The sequence below is a fragment of the Dipodomys spectabilis genome, unplaced genomic scaffold (assembly GCF_019054845.1).
Source record: "Dipodomys spectabilis isolate Male_0828 unplaced genomic scaffold, ASM1905484v1 ptg000003l, whole genome shotgun sequence".
Lineage (NCBI taxonomy): Eukaryota > Metazoa > Chordata > Mammalia > Rodentia > Heteromyidae > Dipodomys > Dipodomys spectabilis.
The window spans coordinates 16,141,228-16,159,817 of record NW_024870680.1 but is presented as its reverse complement, the minus strand read 5'-3'; the positions used below and the strand labels follow the sequence as shown (position 1 = coordinate 16,159,817).

Sequence of the window (18,590 nt, the reverse complement as noted above, 5' to 3'; positions counted from 1 at the left end):
ACCTACTACTGTGACTAATATCTCAAGCTTTTAATCATGCTGTGTGGCATGGACAGGGAAGACCTATTATTTTTGTGTGTGTGTGCCATCCTGGGGCTCGAACTTGGGGCTGGGTGCTGTCCATAAGCTTTTGAGCTCAAGGCTAGCATGCTACTACTTTTTTTTTTTTTTTTTTTGGTCTGGTCATGGGGCCTGAACTCTGGGCTTGGGCGCTGTCCCTCAGCTCTTCAGCTCAAGGCTAGCACTCTACCACTTGAGCCACAGCACCACTTCCGGCTTCTTTTTCCTTCTGCTTATGTTGTGCTGAGGAATCGAACCCAGGGCCTCATGTATGCAAGGCAAGCACTCTACCACTGAACCACCTTCCCAGCCTACATGCTACTACTTGAGCCACAGCTACTCTTCTGTTTTAATTTTTAAAATAATTGTTAAGTAGTTGTACAAATGGGCTCAAAATTCAACATGTGAAATTATGAGTTTTTTCATTTTTCAATTACTCCTCTAGTTGGTGTCTTAGGGCTGATAAAATAGCCCCAGAAGGTCTCAGAGTGGTAATCTAGATTTCTTTTCTCCACAAGCAGAATCTACTGAGTTGTTAGCAGTTGCAAGGCAGCATCTAGACCCACAAGATGCTTAAAGAGTGAGCTACATCAACTGGGACTGGCCAAGATATCTCAGGGTAGGGGGTTTTAAATTCCAACTGAGAGCAAATTGCCTGAAAGGTCTATTAAACACAGAATCCAGTGGGGTTAATCATGCTGTGTGGCATGGACAGGGAAGACCTATTATTTTTGTGTGTGTGTGCCATCCTGGGGCTCGAACTTGGGGCTGGGTGCTGTCCATAAGCTTTTGAGCTCAAGGCTAGCATGCTACCACTTTTTTTTTTTTTTTTTTGGTCTGGTCATGGGGCCTGAACTCTGGGCCTGGGCGCTGTCCCTCAGCTCTTCAGCTCAAGGCTAGCACTCTACCACTTGAGCCACAGCGCCACTGTTAAACACAACAGTGGGGTGAGGCATGAGATCTGATTTCTCAAGTTCTCAGAGGAGGCCAATGATGCTGGTCCAGAGATCATACTTTGAGAACCACTGCCCTGACAGAGCTCCTTTCCCCTGACATATGCTTCTAAAATCACCCTTAGTGAGGCACATAGCCAGACAATAAAGATGTGGCAAAACTTAGCTGTACAAGTCTATCCAGTGGGCTCAAGCAGGAAGGACACCTGATTAGGGTCACATCATCTGGGGTCCAGGGAAAGAGGTTCAAGGGTGGGAAGATGGTACTCTGATTGTTTGGGATGTTTTTCCTATGATGACACCAGTTGGACAAGCTATTCTGAAGGTGTAGGAGAGTCCTGGAGTTGCATAAAGAAATAAGTTCTATTCTAGCCTAGCTGCCATGTTATTAATGACAAACTAGCTCCCACCTTTCTTTGGATCTCAAATAATACACCCCAAGTGAGGCACGGTAAAGTTGAGAGTTGAAGTCTAAGCAAAGAAAGCAGCATTAAATTATTAAAGTACTGTGTCTTCACTTTCCAATCTGCAAAGTGGACATTTAACAGTACCAACCTTGCAGGGTTGCTATACGGACTAAATGACATGAGACGGGCAAAGAGCTTCCAACAAATGCTTGACATATAGATGGTATTCAACAGATATGAACTTTGCATCCCTCTGGTTTAAGAGCAGCAGAATGTGCACCTCACTGAAGCAGAGTACCAGTTTCCCTGTTCTTTCCCACCTGCCTAGTACCTGTGTACTTACCAGCCCCCACAGTGGCGATGGCACTCTCTTGGCCAATGATGTGCTCCTTCAGTCGCTGCTCCAGGGGAAAGCGGCGCCGCTCCTCAGCCTCACGCTTCCGCTGTTTTTCCATGTACTGAAAGGAGAGAAAGCACAGAGCTCAGGAACCCGGGACCCAATTGGATCCTAGTTTTACTCTATCTTCCAACAACTCAGGGAAAACACAAGTTTGGGGCTCTAGAGTACACGAGTGCTGGAAGCTGGTCCAGTTGTTCTTACTCTCTCCACATCTGTCTGGTCATCCACAGGGAGAAGAGCCAGACCCTGCCCCATAGGGAGCTCCAAGTCTGGAAGCAGCAGGTGATGCACAAAGAGCCAACCACTCTCCTCATTGTTCCACAGCATAAATGCTCAAGTCTAGGGCTGTTCCTTGTACTAGGACTACTACTTCAAAAGTTTGCTGAGTATTTGTTGGTCTGTCCTCTGCCTCCATCATAGGCTCACTAAGGACAAGCACCAACCAGCACAGGTCCTGGCACAGTGGCACCATCTGGTAAGTGTTTGTAAAACAATTTAATGACAGAATTGATGGCTAGTTGGGGTGGTGCAGAAGTAGAGAAGATATATGAATATGGAATATTTTAGAGTATGTTCTGGGAGAACAGGAGACATGAAAAAGATGGAAGATTTTCAGTGCTAGATAGGGAGAGCTGACAGTGAAGCATTTATAGAAGCCAGAAGCTGATGGAGGAGGAGGTGAATCTTGGAAGGACAGACCAGTTCTTCAGTGTGCTCCTTTCCCTGGAATCCCTGTGACAGACATCTTTCCAGAAAGGGAGCTGTCAAGGTAAGGTCCTGTCAAAAAAGTTGTGGTTGCAGATTGCTCTTGTGGGCCGAGTGGATGAAAAATACCTGCGGCTTGGAAAGTGTTTTCCTGTTATGGTAGTGACCTTGACAGAAGTTAAAAAAAATAAATAGCAAACAATCCAATTTTGGCTGTTGCTATCAGTCTGTTACTGAAAGCTCCCATCAGTCCTGGGTTTCATATGGAGCAATAATTCGGCGCCAATCCCAATGGAGTGACGCTTGCAGCTGGAATCCAGAGTGTCACTGTGCAGCTCCCTCAGGCGCCACATATATCACCTAGCTCTGCCAACTCTAGCCATATATCTGCTGTTTCCTCCTCCCTGCCCAGCAGCCTGCTCAGCCCTCCAGCCCACTAGGTTGAAAGGCTCTTATGAGGAGATGTGTACTCTGACTGGGACAGGGCTGGCTTGTAGTTGGGCCAGCCCAGGTAAAGCTGACTTGCCCGGGTTTACTGGTTTGCTTATTGAAGTACCAGACTATGCTCAGCACTTTATCAACTTTATCATTGTTTATAGTCACCTGAATGACTCACCTTCACTCACTCACCTGTTGTACAGAAGGAAAAAAACCTTCTCTCCAGACAAACCTCACCTTGTCCATTTACTAGCTAGCTGTCACTGGAAACTCATCTCATTGTGTGCCAGGGCAGGACCCTTGAGGGGGAATGCCATGGAGATGGCCTGGCACCAGTGGCTCACACCTGTAATCCTAGCTACTTAGGAGGCTGGGATCTGAAGATCAAGCTTCAAAGCCAGCCCAGGCAGAAAAGTCTTTAGTATCTCTATTAAGTTCTCAGGCAAGGGGAAATAGTCTTCGGTTACTATGGAGGTAAGCCTGGGGGAAAGGCTGTATGTACCATGAATGGGTTTTTTTCAGGATCTTTCTCTGGGCATGGTTCCTAATGGGAAAGGTTCAAACTATAGCCTCAGTCTCTGAGCACATCTCGATTATCTTCAGTTTGAAGGCCTGAGTATCTGCACCTAGCCTTTGCAAGTACACTGGCCTTCCTTGATACATAAAGGACACTAAGATTAAACCAGAAAAAGGTTACTGTTTAATATTCATATTCTTTTCTAAGCAGAGTTGTCCAAAAAAGTTTAAATTACTGTTTTTTTTTAGTTATTGCTGCAGTGCTAGGGATCAACCCGAAATTCCATGCTAAGCACCAATGAACTACTTTTAAAAGCCCAGTTTTATGAAAAGCTCGTCAGTGGGAAAAGTTAAAGAAGGAAAATACTTGGTTTGCATACATTTGGGAAGTAGGGAGAAGGGATTCCTAAATATAAGCTATGGCTGTTTCTAGCTTTTTGAGGACATGGGATGATGACTAAAGAACTTTGCTCAAGGCTTCTACTATCTGGAGGAAAAGACAAAGCAGGTAACCCAGACCACAGAAGCAGAGGGCACTGGATGGAGAGGCAGCCAGGAGAACAAGAGTGGGAGTAACCATTTTCTTAATAAAAGCCTTGTACAATTAATTCCAGAAGCTCTCACCTGGAGCTGGCAGCCACCAGCTTCCCATGCTGCATCTTTGCTGGATAATCATAGTCACTGGTTTCCATCAGTCTTGATTTGATATGGCACCCCTCCTGGCTGCGAGTGCATTTACAGGAAAGGGTTGGGAGGCTAAGGCCAAGTGGTGCTAGGCTTGTTCCATTCAGATGTGCATGGCTAAGCTGAGTAGCTCTGTGGGGGATGGCTTGGGGGAGGTGGGGCATGGAAGGCACTCTAATCCCTCAGAGGACAGAAAAAACAACGAAGCTGGCAGTAAAAGGGTGGTGAGTAGGCAGAGTAAGACCCTGTCAAGAATGGGGTAGAGAAAGTGACCAAGCTGAAGGTGCCTCTCAGGGGGAGGTTAGGCTTCTCACAGGCAGGCAGGACCCATACTCCCAACTCCCTGATCCACACCTCAACTCACAAATCAGTCAGGACCTCTACTGGGCCTGGAACAGGATGACAAAGATGTAAACAAAGGAGCCTGGAGGATGCATGAGACTGGAGGGAACATGAGACTGGGAAGAGATGTGCCCAATGGACTTGAAGGTCACTTGAACTAGTACCACAGAGGAAGACTGCCTACAAAGCACTCATCAGACGTGGTAACAACCAGATCAGCTTTTAGAATCCCTTCTCCTCCTCTTAAAGTCCTTCCTTTTGTTGTTAGAACAGTTTATTTTTTTTGGGGGGGGGAGGGGGGAGAGGAGGAGGAGAGGCTAATTTTTGAACTCAAACAGCAGAGCCTCTAGCAAGTATGCGGCCATTTGAGCTACAACATGAGCCCCTTTTGTTTTAGTTATTTTTCAGATAGGGTTATATGCTTTTGCCTCGGTCAGCCTTGGGTTTTGAGCCTCATGTTTCCCAAGCAGCTGGGAGTAAGATGTGAACCACCATGTCCAACTTGTTGTTTGAGATAGAGCTGTTTTTTCCATGGAAAAACACTTTTGCAAGATCATGTTTTACGTTTGCAAACAGCCAGATTAACTCAGAGACAAGACTGATGACAGATGGTTGAGAGGAGCAAGGAGTGGCAACAGTGAGGCAATGAGTTCACCTGCTTTTCACTGTTTAACAGGCGTATTATACTGATTTATCCCATAACTACGGATACTAATTTAAATTTTGATCTGTTGGCTAGAATGGTGTCTGCTGGATTTCACCACTACTATTTTCCGCTTTTCAATTAGCAAGTACTTTGTAGGGAAGAGACTTTTATACTATCTTGTTACTTCTCAAACTGGCACTCACTACATTCAGCAGCCAGTGATGGATCTTTCCTGATCAGTGTTCTGATCAGGAACATGAAGTTGACAATGTCACTATCCTTGCTGTAGAGATGAGATAAACTTACCAAACTGTACCAGTAACAAGAAACACCAGGCCACACAAGCAACTTTCTGGGGATAAAAGAAAGCCTATTCCCACCTTCACTGAAGCAATATATTCAGGAGGATGAGACACAAAAACCAAAATCTGTTTTTTGACAGTACTGAGGTTTGAACTCAGGGCTCTGCATTTATTAGGCAAGTGCTCTATGGCTTGAATCATGCCTTCTGTCCTAAAATATAAAATTCTCATCCCTGTTTCTAGTACAGGACTACATAATAATTTTACTGAAAATAAACACTAGAGGATGTTGTCAGAAAAGCATTACCTGAGTTGATATATCCCAAATAGAGGGAGGACATTATACAAAATGACCAGCTTGTTCAAATGCTGAGGCCACAAGACACGTCTGGGGGACTGGTCCAGATAAAGGAGCAGAAACATAAGCCTGGAGTAAAACTTATCTCTGAGATTTTCTTCTGTTGTAAGAATTACTGGCAAAGTTGGAAAAATCAGATAATGCCTATAGATGATTTATTATCGAGGTTACTGCCACGTTTCTGGTGATGGTACTGTAGTTATCAAACTGTCTGTGGATGCAGCTGAGTGGCAGAGCACAAGCCATGAGGACCCTGGCGTCTTTTCCATCACTGCCCTTCTCCCCAAGTCCTAATTCATATTACTTACACTTTTTAAATAATAAAGTGTGAGAAAATGTGAAGTTTATAGGAACTTGCCATATAATTTCTGAAATTACACAAAAATGAAAGGTAGAAACAAGATATTGCTTCCTCTTGGGGAAAGGGCAGTGGCTAAAAGAGCAGAGTATGTACGGCAAAAAAATCCGCACATTTCTGGTTTGTGTACCTTATAGAAGGCACCTACACTGGCTGTACAGGAGAGCGCACAGGGAGAGGATGTCCAGGAGGAAGAACCTCTCCCCGCCTTCCCTCCAAGCCTTCACTCAGCTCAGCACTGTTGGGAGCACCCAGGCACTGAGCCAGGAGTATGGGCCCAAGGGAGCACCACATCCCCAGCTACCCTGAAGCAAATGAAAAAATATAGATAGAGAAAATGTGTTTGTGAGGCTGTCACTGGGATATGCAAATAAAATATATAGGATAGGCTTATCTGCCTAATATTCCTGCCAATTCATTCTCTGGGTGTGATTAAAATGAGCAATAAATTCCTCCGGAGTCTCAGTGGAGTGAGCATCGAAAGAGGCGATGCGGGCTGGCACGCGAGCGTCCCCCTCAGCTGAATATTCATCATGGGATAGCTCCCCATATTTTTGTTTTATCTGCTATCATGTGCTCAGAAATATATTTCTACCTCTCTTTTGTCTCTTAGTTAGGGCACAAAAATGGTCTAGGCATTAAGAATTAAACTCTTCATGCATTGAAATCATTCAAAGTGAGACCCAGGCAACTCCCCTACAAAGCTGGTTCTGCTGATTCTTCCAGAAGGCGGGTGAGTCCTCAACCTTGCAGGCCCATCAGCTTTGAATGGGGCCCTCCTAAGGCACAGAGCTCAAAAAGCCCATCCCACCCCTAGTTGATAGCTAGGCCTCTTTCATATCTGGATCTTTTCAGAGAGGCTAAGGGGTGTTAGGCTCAGGGAATACTGAGAGCACCATGAACCTACAGTGAAGGATGACTTTCGTAGACTTTAGGCCACTTTAGGTAACAAGATTCTTAGAATGATATTTTAAGATGCAGAATGAAATTTTAAAAAATGGGCTTATGAATATTTTGCTCTTATGGGGTTCAAACTAAGGTTGGGCCTCTTGCTTATTAGGTAGGCACTTCATCACTTAAACCATACTTCAAACCCTATGGACAGATTTTTTTTTTTCTTTTCGATTGTGAAGCTTCAACTCTGGGCCTGGGCGCTGTCCCTAAGCTCTTGAGCTCAAGGCTAGCATTCTACCACTTGAGCCACAGCCCCACTATTGGTTTTCTGGTGGCTGATTGAAGATGAGTCTCATGGACTTTCCAGCCTGGGCTGACTTTGAACCGTGCTCCTCAGATCTCAGCCTCCTGAGTAGCTAGGATGATTACAGGTGTGAGCTATCTGATATCTGTGCTCGGCTCCTATGGATAACTTTTAAGTGGGGAAATCGCTAATAATACTTAGTGGAAAACAAAAAAACAAATTTTGTATATAGAAGGGTCAAGCAGGGCTGGGAAGGTGGCTCAGTGGTAGGGCGCTTGCCTTGCATGCCTGAGGCCCTGGGTTCGATTCCTCCGCACCACAGAAGCAAAAAGAAAAAAGCCGGAAGTGGCGCTGTTGTTCAAGTGGTAGAGTGCTAGCCTTGAGTTGAAGAGCTGAGGGACAGCGCCCAGGCCTAGAGTTCAGGCCCCACGACTGGACCCCCCCAAAACAACAACAACAACAAAAAACTAGCTATCTGGGCTGGGAAGGTAGCTCAGTGGTAGAGTGCTTGCCTTGCATGCATGAGGCCCTGGGTTCGATTCCTCAGCACCACATAAGCAGGAAAAAAAAAAAAAGCCGAAAGTGGCGCTGTGGCTCAAGTGGTAGAGTGCTAGCCTTGAGCTGAAGAGCTGAGGAACCAATGCCCAGGCCCAGAGTTCAGGCCCCACGACCGGATCCAAAAAAGAAGGGTCAAGCAAAATCTATAAATGCTTGACAAGCAAGGATATAACATTGCATGGAATGTGGCTGGAGAGTCTATATACTCCCAAGCCCTGTCAATGTCCTGGGAATAGGTGGATATGGACATCTAGTAGACACATCATAACAACTGATTTATTATGAGTCACCTGCTTTCTTGCTGTTTCAATATTCCTATCTGTAAGACAAGTATTAAGAGGTACTTCATGGACTGAAAAATGTCTTAGAGCACCTTGCACAGTACCTAGTGGTACAAAATTAGTAGTACTTAGTATTATAAATAAAAACATTAATAGTGGTATGTCTAGGTACTTAGGACTAGAATGTTTTTAATTGAGTGGGTTAAATACTGCTTTTACTTGAGAGTGGGTTAAGTTGACATCTCCTCCAGGAAGCCTTCCTTGCTAAGTTATACCCCTGATCACCAGTGGCATCCTAATAAACGTGCCCATCTTGCCATCAGATTGTGAGCTCCTGGAATATTTTACTCATCTGTTTTCTTTCCACCTGGCACACAGACCTCATTATTTAATTCTGTGTTTAAACTGTATTATTTAATTTTCTACATCTTACTTTTCTCTATTCCTAAATCTTGATGGATTACATATGATGCTAATATTCAAACTTTCTACTACGAACAGAATTTGACTAGAGAATTAATTGAAAGTCAGGGTGGAGGAGGGGCTGAGCTGGGTAGTAAGGGGAGCACAGGGTTGTAAGGCAAGCCAGATCAGAGCAGAAGGAACTAATGCGTAGACACAGTCAAGAGAGGAAGGCCTGAGGCTGGAGCCTTAGGGCCCTCCAAGCCTGAGTCATGGTTACAGACGCATGAACTAACCTTCAAGAGGGGCAGCTGCTTTGTAGTAAGTGGCAGAAGGAGAGAGAATCCAGATGTAAAACAACGTTCTCCCTACAAGAATCAGCCTCCAAGACGTTTGTGCAGCTTGGTGGGGAAGCACCATCATCAACAATACAGACTAGAAGTGGATGCTATCGGATGCTAGAAAGACCTAGGGAGAGCTGAGGGTGGTAAATGGGAACAGAGCAATGAAGTGGAGATAAGATGCTCAGGGGACACTTGGACTTTCAAAAGTCTCCAACTGGCAGAAAGGATCCAGAGTACAGGTGACACTGGGTGGAATATTATTTCTGATAGAGAGCCCCTCCCTGCAGTTGCCCTACAAGAATAAGCCTGACCTTGTTTCAGCGTTGCAGGTGGATGTACCTGTCCCCTTACCCAGAGCCATTACTGAACCTACGTGAGACTCTCCTCTCTTTGTCAGATGCCTTGTTGCCTTCAGCTTTTTCTCATGGCACAGTTCCTTTTGCTTCCCTACTGCCCTCCTCAGATTTTAAGAGGTCTGGTCTACCTAGAGCAGGCTGTTGCTCTCAGTGCTCCAGAAGGGTCAGGCTATACAGGAGAGTACCTTGTTCACTCTTTACATAAGCCTTAGTAACCCCTTCACCTGCACTGGCCCTATGTTGCACCATCTGACAAACTATGGGAATTCTGAACTAAGTCCAGCATGAGTCAGTAGCAGTCCCTGAGGCAGTTTGAAACTTCTAGGGATTTCTTCCCGGTACACCAGACCCTGGGCAACATTCAGGGCTGCTCTTCGGGAGACAGTCTGAACAAAGGGAAGGAAGCACTTGACTCTTGGAACTTAGTAGCTCCTTCTGGTATCTCCCCCTACTCCCTTGTAGAAAGGCTGTGAAAAACTAGTGACCCTTTCTAACTCCATTTATTGCAACAAATAATGGCAGCAAATTACATGATCATGGCCCTTGTGGTTGAGGGGATCATGGGATTGGTTCTAGCCACTGAGCTGTGCCCAGGTTGCTCATGCTTACAAGCCTAGTTACTCAGGAGGCTGAGATATGAGGGTCAAGGTTCAAAATCCAACCCCAGCAAACAAATCCAAGTGACATATCTCCAATTAAACCAGCACAATGCTGGAAGTGGAGGTGTGGCTCAAGTGGTAGAGCACCTGCTGTGAGTGAAGATGTTGAGTGAGAAATACACCAAAAAAAAAAAAAAAAAGTCAGCTTCCAGACTGAGTGTTTGACTGTAGATTTAAAGCTCTTTGGAACGTTCCTTTCCTGCTGGCAAACATCAGCAACATTCTAGGGATGAAGTTGGCACTGCCAGTTAGGATCCTAAGTGCTTACGAGCGAAGCCAACCCCTTGACCCTAATAGCAATCACACAATCACACACTGAACTGAACCATTTAGTTCAATGTTACTTTACAGAGTTTCAATGAGGACAATGGTTCATAAGTTCATACTAGCTGAGATCAGAACTCTACCTGCATCTGTCTTAGTCCAGTGAGCCAAGTATTCTAGTTCAAGTTAGAGAAAATATTTGCCACTAGGTGGGATCTGCCATGCTGAATCCTCTCAAGGTACATCAGCCAATTTGTGGACAAGAGACTCCAGGGGAGTAAGACTGAGGGTCAGAAGCCAGGCCCAGTACTGCTATCAAACCTACTTCATGACCTTGTGGTCAAGCCATAGTTTTGATGTTAACTCAGTCTGGGGCTAAAGTATAAGCCGTATCACACCCCCAAATTCCAGCTTTCTCAGCATTAAAACAAGTCAGTTTATTTGAATTTCAAAGACTTAAAACTCATGCCCACTATGGGGGGGTCCTCTTAGAAAAGGGCCCTGTCTAGACAGTTCATTTTCCTTCTGATTATTTGTGCTTTTCCTAAGACTTTGCATCACTAGACCTGATGACTTCTCAGGTGCCTGCCAGATCTATGATTTGTGATTCTAGTTCTTGAATTATGCTCATTAGTTCTGAGTAACAGCTCTGTGATGGGGAGAAGTAGAATTGCTTTCAGGAAATTCAAAAGTCTAGTAGCAAAGATCAAATTAAGATGGATATATTTTTGGCTCAGATGCTGTACCAGGCTCTAGAGTATGTGTGGAGGGGAAGGTAAAGGACTGGTTCTGAAAGACTGATGATGGGAAAGGATGCTTGATGAAGCTGCAGGTACATGAGGCTTGGGGAATACCTGTACTCAAGATTTCATCTGGCTAATTTCCCTTCTCTGAAAAGAACTTGGAGGTCATAACCTCAAAACTGAATTTGAGGTTAATTCTTTTTTTTTTTTGGGGGGGGGGGGGGTCCGGTCATGGGGCCTGAACTCTGGGCCTGGGCGCTGTCCCTTAGCTCTTCAGCTCAAAGCTAGCGCTCTACCAACTGAGCCACAGCACCACTTCCAGCTTTTTTCTTTTTGCTTATATGGTGCCGAGGAATCGAACCCAGGAACTCGAGCATGCAAGGCAAGCGCTCTACCACTGAGCCACCTTCCCAGCCCAAAATCAACTTTCTTTTTTTAACTGCGTTTTTTTTTTCGATTTTTCTTTTTTGGTACGGGGGATCGAACCCAGGACGTTGCACTTGCTAGGTAAGCGCTTTGCCACTGAGCTACATGCCAGCCCTGAGGTTAATTCTTGGAAGCAGTAAGTGCAAGCTGGGCAAGCACCAGGCTTTGAGTTCAAACCCTGGTACCAGAAAAAAATTTTTTTTTAAGTAAAATGACGGATTCTTTCCACCTTTCTCTAAGACTTACCTTGGACTCAGAAGTCTTCAGAAGCTTCATCACCTCCCCTTCTCGGGCATAATCCATAGGAGTATGTCCCATTTCATTCCTCTGCACTGGGTTAGCTCCTGGCAGGAGAAGAAAGGCAAATGCTCAAGTGGTTCTATGAAGGATTTTAGCTTGAGGAGTAGCCATATAAACTTAGGATATGGCAGAATGGCAGGAAAAATGTGTTAAACTACTCTCAAAGGAGGATTCTCAGCCCTCTGTGACAGAGGACAGGATAATGGGGACTTCTACACGTGCACACATACTTCTCATGCAGAGACATGTTACACACATATAGACATGTTGCAATACTCAAATGCACACAACTGAACATGCCAACAAGAAAGCCAAACATATATCAAACACAAATTTATGTGTATATCCAACACATCTGCATACAGATGATTACTCATTGATTAAGCCATATATAAAGGTTCCTTTATATGTATCAAAGATTATCCCAAATTGCAGGGAAAAGGCCTTTGCTTTTCTGCCCTTTGGTGCTGTCTTTCCTTTCATGTTTTCTGTCTAGGAGTATTTCTTGCTATTGGAGGTCAGATGAGCCCTTGAGAAAGGGGTGTGAATCATAACAACCTGGCTCTACTGGTGTGTTTATGTGAGCAGAAACATGCTCTAACCTTTAGTTCCTATGACTACAGCACAGAGAACTTTTGAGTATAAGGAAAAGAAGAGGTTAAAACAATTCTTTTGGCAAAGTAGCAGAATACAAAATTAACATACAAAAATCAGTTGTTTTGTAGAGTACCAGTGGCTCATGCCTGTAATCCCTGCTACTCAGGAGGATCTGAGGATCATGATTCCAAGACAGCCCAGGCAATAAAGTCCCTGAGACTCTATCTGTAATTAATCACGAAAGTGGAACTGGAAGTAGAACTATAGCTCAAGTGGTAGAGCCCTAACCTTGAGCAAAAAAGCTCAGAACTTTGCCCAGGCCTTGAGCTCAAGCCCTAGGGCCATATAAAAATAACAGCAGTTTTTCTATGTACCATAAGTAAGCAGGCTGAGAAATCAAGAATGCAATCCAGTCACAAAAGAATCAAAAACAAAAAACAAATACCCCAGGAATAAACTTAGGAGGTAAAAAATGTCTACAATAAAAACTATAAGATACTGGAAAAAGAAACTGAAGATGGTTCCAGAAGATGGAAAGATTTCCCATGTTCACACAGAAACAATATTATGAAAATGGCAGTATTACAGAAAGCTATCTACAGATTTAAAGCAATCCCCACAAAATTCCAATTCTTTGCAAAAACAGAAAAATCAATCCTAAAATTCACACAGAAGACTTGAGACAGCAAAAGCCATCCTGACGAAAAATGAGCAATGCTGGAGGAATCACAGAACTAAACTTCAAATTATACAACAGAGTCACAGTAACAAAAACATTATGGTAGTAGCACACACACAAGGAGCGCGCGCACGCGCGCACACACACACACGCGCACGCACGCGCACACACACACGCGCGCACACACACACACACACACACAAAATCTTCTTACTAAAAGTCTCTCTTTTTAAAAAATAAAAAACAAAACAAAACCCTGTGAACTTAATAAACTCCCATGGTATGAGAGGAGGGGAAAGAGGTACAGAGTAGGAAGTATAATTCAAAAGGTTTTCATATATGATTCTATTTTATTTTTTTATTTAGTTTTATTTTTTGGGGGGCCCGGTCGTGGGGTCTGAATTCTGGGCCTGGGCGCTGTCCCTCAGCTCTTCAGCTCAAGGCTAGCACTCTACTACTTGAGCCACAGCACCACTTCTGGCTTTTTTCTTATGTGGTGCTGAGGAATCGAACCCAGGGCCTCGAGCATGCAAGGCAAGTGCTCTACCACTGAGCCACCTTCCCAGCCCACTATGGTCCTATTTTATTTTCTCTCTCTTCTTCCTTCCCTTCCCCACCTCCCATCCTGTGTGTTCCACTGGTGCTTGAACTCAGCTCTTGCTCTAGTTGCCTTCCAAGACAAGTGGGTTCTTGAACCATGCCTCTAATTCTGCCTTTTTGCTGTTTACCCAAGCTGACTTTGAACCTGGATCCCCAGATCTTAGCCTTCTGAGAGGCTAAGATTATGAGCATGAGCTACCTCTAACAAGCTATGATCCTATTTTCTATCAGGAATTAGTATAAAATACTAAAATATTACATACAAAAATTATCATTATGAAGATATTCATGGCTGGGAGCTGTCCCTCAGCTCTTCAGCTCCAGGCAAGCACTCTACCACTTGAGCCACAGCACTTCTGGTATTCTGGTGGTTAACTGGAGATAAGAGTCTCATGGACTTTCCTGTCCGGGTTGGCTGTGAATCGCGATCCTCAGATCTCAGCTTCCTGAGTAGCTAGGATTACAGGCATGAGCCACCAGTGCCCAGCAAAAAGTTATTTTTATTCTTGAAGTTTATGCTAGGAATTCAGCATATATAGACAGACAGAGCACATATAAATATAAATTTTTAAACTGCTGACAAGTTATAGAGTCTTTTAAGAATTCAGAAGCAGGGGGTAACAATGCTCAATAGGAAGTGCACTCATTACCTTACTCATGTAACTGTAACCCTCTGTATAGTATCTTTACAATAAAAAAAAAAAAAAAAAAAGAATTCAGAAGCTCAATGGATGGGTGCTGGTGGCTCATACTTGTAATCTGAGCTACTGAGGCTGAGATCTGAGGATAACAGTTTGAAGCCAGCCTGGTCAGGAAAGTACATGAGATTTTTTTTTTTTTTTGACTATATATATATATATATATATATATATATATTTTATTGTGAAAATACTGTACAGAGGGGTTACAATTACATGGGCAAGATAATGAGTACATTTCTTATCAAGCATTGTAGCCTCCTCCTTTGTTTCCCCTTCCCATCCTCCCCCCTGCCCCCCCCCAATTCTCACCCACCCCCCCAACCCCACAGGACATGAGATTCTTATCTCCAGTTAACCACCAAAAGAGCCAGAAGTGGAGCTGTGGCTCAAGTGGTAAAGCGCAGGAATAGTTCCCAGGCCTTGAATCCAAGCCCCAGGATTGGCATACACACATGCATGCTGTGTAAGTGCACGTACACACACACACACACACACACACACACACACACACACACACACACACACACACACACACAAATTCAGAGGCTCATGGAGACTCATTCCTTCAAATCTTACTGGCTTACTGGACAGTTAATATCACAGGGCTCTCTGTATGTGGATGGGGACCAGCAAGGGCAATGAAGTTTTCATTTTTATATGTACTGACTACTCTGTGACAAATGATACTGTGGCTACTCTCTCCTTAGAGTTCTGTAAAACCGTTTTTTTTTTTTTTTGGGGGGGGGGGGTCTCCTCTAGTCTTCTGTTACCACTGCTTTAGTCTCTTTTGCAGGCTCTTTCTTTCTTTAGGGTTAAAGTCTCCCTAGAGCTCAAGCAGAGCACAATGCCAGTTCTTCAGGAGCTAATGAGGACACAACCATGACACAGGCCAAGGATGATGAGTGTGCTGAAGGAGGGACCGACAGCTTTGTGTTTGGGGAGAGGGGTGAGAAAGAATACAATACTCAGGGGCTTATTCATCTGGTATGGCCCTTGATAGCCCAAACCTACTTTGGGTGTTAGGCATTGTGGTCGGTGTGTAAGAGCAAAGAGGCCAGTGCCAAAGAGCACACTGCCTCCTCACAAAGCTCCTCTGCACAACTGGTGCAGAGGAAGCCATACAGTAGCGAAAAGACTTCTCCTTTCTCAGGTAGCTTCAAGAAGAGCCTTGCTAGTAGATAGGTGCTATGTGAAAAGTGAGATTAGGAAGAGATTTCTGGAAGGGAAATAAAGCACCAGAAAGAAGGGAGGAGAAATACACAAGAGGAGAGGAAAATGAGGGGTGCGGGGGGAAGAAGGTGAGAGAAGTTGACGGGGGAAGAACGAACGGAGGGTGAGATTAGCTGCTTCAAACAAGTGCTGTCAGTGATCTATATTTGCTTACAGAATGAAAAATGTGTGCTATAAACATTGGCCACTGAGTAATTTCTAGCAGGAGTCATGTCACTTCTCATAAAGGATGGGATGGGGACAGGTAGGACATCTCTGCACCTGGGCCAGCCAGAGTAGGGGCTTCCTTTTATAGCAGTGCTGGGCCTGGGTCCAGCCCAAGAGGCTCTCAGGTCAGGTGGCTCACAGGGTGAAGTTGGCTGGGGGGTCTCCAAGGTTCTGTAGCCCCGGGGCAGCAGTCTGCCCCCACTTAAGGATGGCTGAGGCAGGGGCACCATGGATAATGTCCATCCAATATTACTCCCCCACCCCAACACCCTTGCTGTGACTTGACTAATTGCTGTAATAATTGATAGAACCTGACTTCTACCACTGATCGATTTCACCTCCAGGACCAACGGCCACAAACCATTACACTCCAATAAATAACCACGTTGGGCCTCACCCGGCTGCCCTCTCCAGGGGCATCAGGATGGCCCATGCCCTAGACTGACCTCCCTTTGCCTCCCACCCAGGGCCTCTTCGGGCCAAGCAGCTGGTCGAGAGGGCCAGGCCTCTGGGACAAGTGAGAGGGCTGGACGGAGGTGGGGAGAGCTAATCGCAGGCCATCCGTCACCTCCCACTGGCTGTCTGGGGCCAGGGCAAACACCTGGAGCACCCCAGGCAGTGTGGTACAGGACCCCTCCCCTCCTCTCCTGCTTCAGATTAGTTGTCCCAGCTTATAATATTTGATAAATAGCAGCCTGGCTTCCTGGCAGCACTGCTGCGGCTGCGCCTGCCTGCTACAGCTGTGGAAGGTCACTCATTGGGGAAATATGTTTCTGTCAGTGGTATTGAAAAAAGTTTAGTGGAGTGACAGGCCTCAATTTTTCAAATTTTATTAACTCCATCCTCTTAACCATTTGTCTTGAATTCCTTCAGATTCTGGGGGATCTGTCAATAGGGATCGGCCAGAAAAGTAGGACAGGGTTGGGTGGTCATGAGGCTAAGGCTGGTTGGTGCCACTGTGGCTGGCTGGAATCTCACTCATAGTGGGAAGGGTGCTGGTGAGAAGGCCTGGCCCACTGCAGCCTAGGGAGCCCACTGCTCTTCTCTGGTACAGTGCTTGCCTTTGATTTGAGACAATTGTTTGTGCTCCAAATGGAAAATTCCTTAAAGGTGAGCTCTTCAATGTACTATGTAAAAATGAAACTATGTAACTTGAGGGGAAAGATGGGGAGAATGATGGAAGGAGTGACCATTGACTAAGATGCACTACACTCATAACTTGACTTCTGGAATTGAAACCCCTTTGCACAACTACTTAATAATAAAATAAAAAATTACAAAAATTGTACAGGCATACAATGAGTTTTTAAAGAGCGTTCACAATCACTTTTCTGCTTTTACTGCTAGCTCCTGTTATCTTTACCTGAGTTTTCATTATTTTGACAGCCTGTTTAATACCTCCAACTAGAAGGTTTTGCTTAATACCAGAGAAATCTTTTCTATGATCAGAGACCTCAATGTGAACTGATATATTCTTTCTGGTGGTGAGCTCCTCACCAAGGAGAGAGAAGACAACCATAGCAGAGAAGCTGTGCACCTTCCTGTCCCAATCATTCTCCATATTGTTGTGTGATCTGATCCTTTCAAGGCCCAGTGACCAGTACTCCCCCTTTCTGGGTTCCTGCTTGTCTCCCACACATTCCCTTTTGGCCTTCAGGCTCAGGTTCTGGTCTACATGTCTCAGGTTAGTCCTTGAAGTGAGTCTATATAGATTTGCAGGTCAGACTCTCCTGTGTATTCACAGATGCTAAGAGAGAGAGAAGAGATCTACTCATAGCATGTCAGGAAAAATGATGGAAGTAGGAATAGAGCCCTGGTCTCCTGATTTGTTAACCTTAGCTTTTGTCAAACATGTTACTGACATGTTCAACATAAGTACACATACAGACATGTGCACTTAGAGAAATGCACCCTTGTAACCAATATTTACTAGGCACTTTATTATAATTGTATTTTCTACTGACCATACCCATGATTTTATCTTTACCAATTTGGTGAAGAAAAGCAGGAGGAACATTGTATTTTCCATTTTACAGATGACCTGAGTCTGGCAAAAGAATTAAGACTATGGAGACAAGCTAATATTTATTGAGTGTAAGGTTTTTACATATAGTATCTGAATTATTCACCATATAAAAAGAAAATAGAGGCTCAGAGAGCTGAAATAATTTGCCCATAGTCATATAGAAGATGAACAGTAAAGCTGGAATTTAAAGCTGGGATTTTATTATACTATTCTCTTTCATATGTTTTGAATTTTTTTTTTGAAAAGAAGCCTAGACTGCTTTCCTCAACATATAGTACTACCAAAGGCCTGATAACTATAAAAATGAGAAAAATAATCTTTTCCCTCTCAGTTTGCTTAGATGCTCCAAGGCTAAGGCAGGGAAGTTTCTCAAAAACTGATAGCTTTGTAGAAAGGGCCCAAAGTAGGTGTCACCTCACCTGCTATTTAGTAAGCAGGTAACTGATCTTTTGGAAGGGCATTCAGAAGTCCCAGATGGGTTCATTCCCTTCAGGGAACAGAGAAACTCATAGTTGCACTTAGCCATTCCATTAAAACCCATATCACACTGCCTATAGGCCGGGAGACTGAGCACACATAGAAGCAACTTGGCCTTGCTCTCTGGGACCCCAACTGGCAGGAGACAGATGGGATAGAAACAATGAAATATCATGTTTTAAGTGCCAAGGGGCAAGGAGATGGGTGTGATGACCTCACTTCCACAAGAGGTTGCTGGGGACCAGAAAACTATAGCATTGGCTACGAAGATGTAAGTAAACATTAAAAAAAAAAAAAAAGAGAGAGACAGGGATGTGGCTCAGTGATACAGTGTTGATTTAGCATTAACCCTGAGTTCTATTCCCAGGACTAC

At 44.5% G+C, this 18,590-nt stretch overlaps 1 protein-coding gene across 2 annotated transcripts in view; it reads right to left on the bottom strand.

The window, feature by feature from the left end:
• Clpb (caseinolytic mitochondrial matrix peptidase chaperone subunit B) overlaps window positions 1-18,590 on the bottom strand; it is a 130,318-nt gene that overhangs the window by 21,835 nt on the left and 89,893 nt on the right. For both annotated transcript variants that reach the window (XM_042689436.1, XM_042689428.1), the window contains 2 exons: window positions 11,647-11,744; window positions 1,764-1,878 (listed from right to left, as the gene is read on the bottom strand). In XM_042689436.1, coding sequence (XP_042545370.1) covers window positions 1,764-1,878; window positions 11,647-11,744 — 213 coding nt within the window. The remainder of the gene's footprint in view (window positions 1-1,763; window positions 1,879-11,646; window positions 11,745-18,590) is intronic.